The following is an 8,491-nucleotide window of genomic DNA, read 5'->3' as shown; positions in this document are numbered from 1 at the left end:
CTAATTGTTTTTAAGGGTTTTCATCTTCCTAGATTCAGAAAAATGTAATGTCACATGTTAACATACGCATATTAAACTAAGTAATAATTTTACATGTCTATACGAATAAATAGCATTTGGATATATTTATTTTCATTATGTGAATTATTTAGAGCCTGTCTTGAAATTAACCAGCCAGAAGCACTTACATTACACGGCGCATAGTGTAATAAAAAAATAAAACAAGCTAACGACCGCCACCTCATTCATCTTTTAACTATTGAATAAAGGATGAATATTTAGTGCAGAACGCTTATACAACTTTGACTTAGCATAAATATCAGTTCCGAAACCTCAGCATTATCAGTTCCGAAACCTCGTGCATGCTGGTCCACTTTTCTAAATGTTTCACCAGCTAATGAAAGATATCTAAATCCATCTCTTCCTATCCTCTCTCATCATATTTATCGACCATTATTTATGGCTTTTTCTCCTCTTTCCTCCAAAGACGTATGAACCATATGCTATTCACAGTCTACTGTCCTCCACTCTCTCCTCATTACCAGACCCTTTCAAATCACTCTGCTGTGATTTTCCATACACACGTCCAATCATTACTTCACATACCAATCCTTTTCACTCCACACACAGCTCGTAAGCACTTCATTTCGATAGGTTCAACCTTTTTTCATTCGTTAGCAATATATTAACATAAGCGTATGCATTAGCAGTTAAGAGCATTTGGTCAGCATTATCACTTTTCCTGTCTTCCTCCTAGTTTCACCCCTTAGGCGGGTAGTACCGTCAGTGTACCTCATGCGGTGCACTGTAGGCATTACTTAAGGTTCTTTGCAGCGTTCCTTCGGCCCCTATCTGCAACCTCTTTCGTTCCTTTTACTGTACCTCCTTTCGTATTTTCTTTCTTCGTTTTACTTTCCACCCTCTCCTGTTTTCCTCCTGTTACACCTTTGAAACCTTTTACTGTCAATTTCCATTTTAGTGCTGAATGGCCTAAATTCTATATTCAGCTGAACCCATCTAGTCCTCCTTCAATATCTTCCTTTCTTCCTCCTATTCCTCCTTCAACATTTCATCCTCTACCTTGTTTATTTTCTATTATTGTACTATTTTCACTTCTCAGAACATGATCCTGTGCCACCCAAGTCTAGATTCAGGAAGGGCGTCATCTACAATAATCTTTGACCTTTTGAGTTTGTTCGTATGCCTTTTATTAAAATACTTGTGTCTCTCATTCTCTCTCTGGGTACCTCAGGTCCAACATTCCCATTTGTAAACAGTGAATCTCTTCCCGTTGTATCAAAATCTTCATAGGGTGCTCTGGCTCGGTTTCCTTTGTATCTTATAAGCTTCCCATTGTTAGAATTGGTTCTTCCCATGTTGTAGAACTTGCATATTATGGAATTCGCTCACTAACTTTCTGATATTCTATAAAATTTACTATTTTTAAAGGAATTCTGCATAATTTACATGTCATGGACTGCTTTAAGAATTTTCTTATATGCTTTTGTTAAAGGGTGAAGCTGTATAGAGCTTCCATGTTACTGACTTTAGCAGACTCCCCTTGTTACCGATTAGTCTGTTTTATGCCTTATTTTGAAAAACGGTTCGCTTCTTCTCACTTCTTTGGTTATCATTTGTTTCGTGTTCTTCTTCTTGTTCTTTTGCTTTTATAGGATAGCTATGACTTTCATGCTGTTACAGATTGATTCCATTGCCCCGGGCCATGCGCAGGTATTTTAGAAAGATCTTTTGGAAAATGAAAGTTGTGTCATGACAATTGATTTCATTTTGTATTTGCCAGGTTGTCGTGAGTTCTTATTATATATAGCCGATAGTCCTTCAAGAGTAATCATCTCGGGATCGTTAATAAAGAAGACCAGAGCAGAAGGGGACAGAATAAGACTTTTCCCTCACTGCTGACTTACAGAAGTTTTACCTAAAATAATGGTATTTAATAAACCGGCTGGAGGACTTCCACTGAAAGAGTTGTTGATCGCGAGATGGCCTATGGATCCAAATGGAGTAAACGATGATGCTTCAAAAAATCCTTGATAGGGGTTGTTGCAGTGGGACGTCTGTCAATATCAATTATATTGTAATGGCTGTTTTCAGTTAGTTCCTCGTTGGGCGAGTGGTTTTCGCGCTCGAGTCTGAAGTTCGATTCCCGGCGCGGCCAACGTGGAATCAGAGGAATGTATTTCTGGTGATAGAAATACATTTTTCGATATAACGTGGTTCGGATCCCACATATAGCTGTAGGTCCCGTTGCTAGGTGACCAATTGATTCCTAGCAACGTAAAAATATCTAATCCTTCGGGCCAGCCCTAGGAGAGCTGTTTATCAGTCAATGGTCTGGTAAAACTAAGATATACTTAACAAAGAAGTTGGTGGGGCCCTATACACCATCAGATGAGAAGCCTGCCCAAATAACCAGAAGACAGGAGGAAAATGGTACAAGAGATAAGGGAACGCAGTCATCACAGAACTCCGCATCCAAGCAAAGGTCAGGGAATCAGTGTCCCTTATGGATCATCCAGTGTCTGAGAGAAGAAACCCTCGGAACCAACGTCTAGGTCAGTGGTTCTTAGTGATTCTTAACCTGGGGGACGTCAGCAATTTCCTGGGGAGGCGCGAGCCCTAGGGAAAAAAATCCCTAATTATATTTGTTATTCTCTTAAGAGTGAGGAACTAATATCCAGAAGTTTATGAAATAATGTAAAAGTATCGCCTTATAACGTTACTTTCCTAGACTCTACTACTCGAGTAAGGCTCGTTGGGCTGACCATGTTTTGTAATTATTGACCTCCCTCCCTATCCCTCGAAACCCCTTCTCTTTCTCATTTTTTTTTTATTTTTCTTTTAATCTGGGAGGGATTTTTACTCATAGATGCAAGGGGTGGGGGGGCGTGAAAGAAAGGACCAACTCTTAGAGGGGGCGTGGTAATAAAAAGGTTAAGAACCTCTGGTCTAGGTTGATTTCCACTACCTCAGGATTATTCATGAGACATATCTCACGCAGCACGCGGTAGGTAAAAGAAGGCAATTTTTTTTAACAGCTCACTATTTTCTGGTAACAGACGTTACTTGGAGGAGAGACATTAGCGTAACTACCAAACAACTCTTATAACTTAATGAAGTAGACACCACCGAACTGGTGACACCAAAGGGGAATGACATTTGCAATATGCGGTACATAACGTTTTGAGAGCTCTCAGTTTTTACAGTAACTTTACACGACCTTCCGTTCACTCGATTCGGTAACAAAATATTCCAGAATAATGAAACGTCTTGATTTATTCATATTTATATTGGAGAACTTTCCAACTTTCTTCTATTATTTATCTACCTTGTATCATTGTTAAAGCCTCAGTAAGTATTTGCTTATAGTGTGAGTTACGTTTAAATTTTTTTTGTAGTTTATCATGTATTTTTTTTTAAATGGTGCGGTTAACAGACATCATCCTCTGGGGAAGGCCTTACCATGGCTTTAAATTGGAATTTATTCTCTCTCTCTCTCTCTCTCTCTCTCTCTCTCTCTCTCTCTCTCTCTCTCTCTCTCTCTCTCTCTCTCTCTCTCTCTCTCTCTGAAATAAAATAAGCTTTTCGTTTACTTGTTTTTTTTTTACGGAAAGGTATACCTTGGAAACAGTGTCAGTAGAAAAGGGGTAAACAAGAAAATGTTTAGTGATATTGAATTATATTTAAAATGATAATTATAATGCATAGACAGATTTTTGAAAATATTATATGATTAAAATATTTTTCTAATCTTTACAAAATTGCATCAGTTTACATGTTTAATGGCTATTCTATTCCCATAATAAAAGAGCATTCAAGTAATATTTGGCTGATTCACTCATATTGGCTCCTGACAGGTTAGTTGTATGCTAAAGACTGACACGAGCGAGCTCCTTTGTTCAACGGAAGTTACGTGTAGTATGGTGTTATGGAGAATAAAGAGAATTGGTTTGGAACTCTGTACTCGACCCACCAAGAGAGATGATAGTAACAGTGGGTTAATGCCAACTGTGCTCCTTGAATGCCGCACTATATAGATCGTAGGAAAAGTTCTTTGTTGTAGCGTCCATCTGATTCCCAGCTTCATTGCTTCTCTCTTTTTATTTTCAACTAATCCTGTACGTCACTTCGACCTAGCTGTCCGGCTTCTTTAACTCTAAGTAGCTGAATTTTTAACTGATCACATAATCGTCTGGAAATGTGACGTAGCGCTCTTGTCCAGTTAATCAATCAAAATCGATGCCCGTCTTGGTCTCGCCTGCAGTAACAAAGAAAAAAGAAGTCTTGACTCTCGGGTGACTTGGCTCGGTGACTGTCATTCCCTCTACTGCTGAGAATTGGAATTCTCTTCATGCTTTTGTTTTTCTCGACTCCTTCAACATTTTTCAGGACGTTTCACGATTCTAGAATATTTTGTTGTCGAAGAGAATGGCTTCTGTGATCAATTATTTGAAGTTCTCTAAACGTAATGTACTACATATTGCCAAAGCTTCCTTTGTATGAAACTCGCATTCCTCCTCCTTCCATTTCTAAGGGGAACAAAAAAAATCTTATTCAAGTCTCAGTCAAAAGGCTAGAACTGTAGATAGTAGAGCAATTACTATTGTTCACCTGTTAAGGATAACTATGGCAATTAGTCAGGTGTGTCTCAACCGAGAATGTGCAATTACTGACAACCGCACAAGGTGTGTTCGTCCATTCCTTCCCAAAGGGTTAGGTACTTAGGCTATAATTCATTGTCGTTAAGGAACTAGGCAATGCACTGATAATTTAAGCGGTGGTCGGTTTTTGCGGATATATGGTTTTTTATATATAAACTATATACTGTGCGCGTGTGTGTGTGTGTGTGTGTGTAAAGCCTGTCAGAAACAGCACACTGGAGTAATTTTTCAAATTAAAGTAATACTGCATAGATATTTTATCCATGTTATTGAAATATTCAGTTTCAGTCTGCCTCTACAAGTCTTATTAGCCAGTAATAAAAGATCTTTCTCCTTGGAGACTTACAGTGCCCTCTCTCATGGGTCATCTCAGACGCAAATCGTCAAATCCAAATGGCGCTGGCAAACATTCAACATCTCATACGATCCTGTTTTGCGTGTTTTATTACGTCAGGCTAGTTCCTGACCTACTTTTGCGAGGGGGGGGGGGGGTGTTAAACTTTCCTGACAATGTCCACTTTAAAATTATTGATAAATGGGTCTTCTATCCTTTCCAAATTCTTATTTGGCATCCAGCCCCTTCTTCACGTTCCTGGTCAAACGATGTTAAATACAGTTCTTTTAACGAAAATAAAATACAAAATTTTTTGGTAACACAAAAGTGCTTCGTGGTTGAGTTTTTATGCAACAAGTATTTTTTTTTTTATTTTAATTAGAGGACCGGGTTTCAGGTCTCTAAATAAACATCCAGTACGAGGGCTAAACAATACATATACGTAATTCCAACGTTTCAGTTTTGTCAAAGCTTAAACTTATACGAATTTCAAAAGTTCAATAGGTTTCGGTAAAATGTTAGATAAATTATAATTACAAGTTCGTTGTTTTATCGAGTCCTAGTGACTACTGTGCTAAGTTTGCGAATCGAAATGTCATCAGATGTTATTTGCAATATGCAAAGAAAGTTAGCCTTAAAAACATAAAAATTGCCCAAAATAGGAACTGCTTGCTTCAGTCAGTTTGTAATTGCAAATACTACTTGACCATTTTGTAAGTGAAAATCAGGGCTTGAAATGTACATGTGTCTGTTTTTTTTTCTTTAGCAAAAGTAATCTGTATTACCGGCCATAGAATAAACCAATGAGCAAATGAATATGAAAGTAAATAAAAAGAAAATTCAAGTTCAAGCCAAAATATCCTCATTACAAGGCTTGTTTACAATGACGTCAAGGAAAATGATTCAGTTGTTTAATTAAAATGCTACTTTCTGATCGTAAAAAAACTTGGTAAAGGTATTACACGGTTTGGAACTCAATGGTTACAACTTGTCGACATATTACATTGCTTTCCTTATCGATCTTGCCCTTAACCTTCCCTTCCAAACCACATCACTGCCTTTCCCCCACGTCAGGGGCCGTTTTCTATTCACGTTAGGAGAGTCATTCCCGGTAACAAAACTTCTCAGCAATTAAAAATATATGGGAAAATCCATCAGGAGGATTTTCCCCTCGGGCGCGCGTCCACGCCCTTCAGTCCTTGCGACGGAGGAACCAAAGTATAAAAGACGCCTCAGCGACCATCCACTCCAAGACGGCTTCTTCCTCCCTCTGGATCAACATGAATGCTCTGGTAAGTCCTGGTGAAGGGTATCTGCGAGTTTTTGCAAATAGTCTGTAACTTTGGCAAAGATTATTAACCAAATCTATATTCAGGAAAGATTGTGCATGGCATTGTGAACTTTTGCAAGTGGTCTGTAGCTCTGACAAAAGCTAACGTGAAACTGTGTGCTAATTAAACAAATAATCTACCGTTAACATATTCTGAACGATAACGATTCAGTGAGCATATGCTATACTTTGTTTAATTGTGAACTTTGATTTTTTAAAGAACATATTATAGTAAAATCACACTTTTAGGAATACAAATGCATATTCATTAACATTTTGTGTCCTCTTTAGTGTAGATTCAACGCGGACAAATAGATAAGATAATCTGAATATATGTTCATATCCTCGAAGCAATCGTATGCATGAAATCTGCCGTATTAAGTAGTATATTTCGTTAGATGTACAGGTACCTACGTCTCTTATTAGTTTTCCAGAGATATTGACAGTGGTTTAAAATTTTTCAGACATTATTTGCATTGGCGGCTGTTGCTGCTTACGGCAGTTGCAGTCTGGGATATCGAGGTGTCTATAGTGGATACCCAAGGGTTTACTCGGGCATTGCACACCATGGATACACAGGTGCTCATCCCGTTGCAACCTATGGGTCTGCAGTTCACACACCTTTGGCTTACAACCAAGTAGCTCACGCAGGTTACAACACCATCCCTTATTCACCAATCCAGTCCCAGTACCATGCCCAGGACGAGTTTGGCCAGTACTCCTTCGGATATGCCGGCGGTCCCTCTGCTCGCTCTGAGACCCGTGATGCTTTTGGTGTCGTCAGGGGATCCAACAACTACATTGACTCTGAAGGAAAAGTGCAGACCCAGCATTATGTTGCCGATGCCCTTGGTTTCCGCGTGTCTGGCACTAACCTGCCTGTGAGCCCAGATGCCCCACTAGCTGCGCCTTTGGCTGTCCCTGTCGTGCTTCCTGAACCTGTGCAGGATACCCCAGAAGTCGCCGCTGCAAAGGCTGCTCATGAGGCAGCCTACAACGAGGCAGCTGCTGCTGCTGCTGTAGCTGCTCCTGATCGCAAGAAGCGCTCTGTTTTGGCAGCCCACGCTCTGGGTGTGTACCCCTCACGTCGTTTCTCCTATGGATTCTCTGCTCCCTTGTCCTACGGCTACCCAGCTTATGGAACTTACCATTCTTATGGTCCTTACGTTCATGGAGCCCATTCATACCCTGCATACCCTCATGCACTTACTACCACTAGGGACGCCACCCTTCTGCGTGTGGTGAACAACCCAGGGCATGCTGTTTCTTACCGGGTGGACTAAGGGAAGCCTATAATATGGGCTTAACCGTCTTCTCTATCAAGTAAGCACAAGAGGCTATATATTAGGTCTAGCTAGCGTTCGTGGAGCAGTTGGCGTAGAGCACCTTCATCTGTTTTACTACATAGGTTTAAGAACGCCAAAGATGACGTTGCTAAACCTACAACCAGGTGTGGGTGTTGACGCTTTCCATTTTATGTATATAATGTAGAGAGCTATTCATGTTTTGTGTAATCCTTTTGTACTAATGAATTTTCCGATGTTATATATGTGTATTCTAAAAGAATAGATGTTAAATTCAGACTTTTTCATGGTTTTATTTTCATTATTTCACATAGAAAACTATGCTCTTAAGAAATATGTTTTTATTTCAGTTTCAGGAACAATCATAACAATGTTAAAAGAATATTAACATCGAGTCTGCCTTTCATTATGACTTATATGCCATCGTGATTATATACTACTCATGCATAGGACTATCGGGCTTTGCTGTAATGCGTTGCCCTCTCACCGGACCCCTCAGGTGCTGTGCAAAGTCAGTGAAAACTATTTTAAAAAGAAAACAATTAACTTCACAAATAAACTCTCTTCTTTTATCTTGGTATTTTAGCGGGCATGGGGGGCTGTAAGAGCCTACTAATATTTAAAAAAAAGACTAATCGAACACAATCTATTGATTTATTTATAAACACAGGTCCGTGATGTCAAACTACACGAATTTTTTTTTAAGATCGTGTACTGTATTATAAACGGTATTCCGTTCACTCATTCCGTTGGCCCTCGAGCCTCATTTTGACGTTACTTCACTCACCAGATGTGGAAAATCAAGAAAATGGAAACACCCTTATTAATGATAACTCAAAGGAGA

At 39.3% G+C, this 8,491-nt stretch overlaps 1 protein-coding gene across 1 annotated transcript; it reads left to right on the top strand.

Annotated features, from left to right (window-relative positions):
- The first annotated feature begins 6,293 nt into the window (after positions 1 to 6,293).
- On the top strand, positions 6,294 to 7,929 carry LOC135213855 (uncharacterized). Its single transcript, XM_064247955.1, has 2 exons — positions 6,294 to 6,305; positions 6,808 to 7,929. Exons 1-2 carry the CDS (start codon positions 6,294 to 6,296, stop codon positions 7,624 to 7,626), a joined length of 831 nt encoding a protein of 276 aa, XP_064104025.1. The 3' UTR covers positions 7,627 to 7,929.
- Positions 7,930 to 8,491: the final 562 nt, after the last annotated feature.

Source organism: Macrobrachium nipponense, chromosome 43, assembly GCF_015104395.2.
Source record: "Macrobrachium nipponense isolate FS-2020 chromosome 43, ASM1510439v2, whole genome shotgun sequence".
Lineage (NCBI taxonomy): Eukaryota > Metazoa > Arthropoda > Malacostraca > Decapoda > Palaemonidae > Macrobrachium > Macrobrachium nipponense.
Note: the sequence above shows the minus strand (reverse complement) of the source record. Positions and strands in the feature narration are given on the sequence as shown.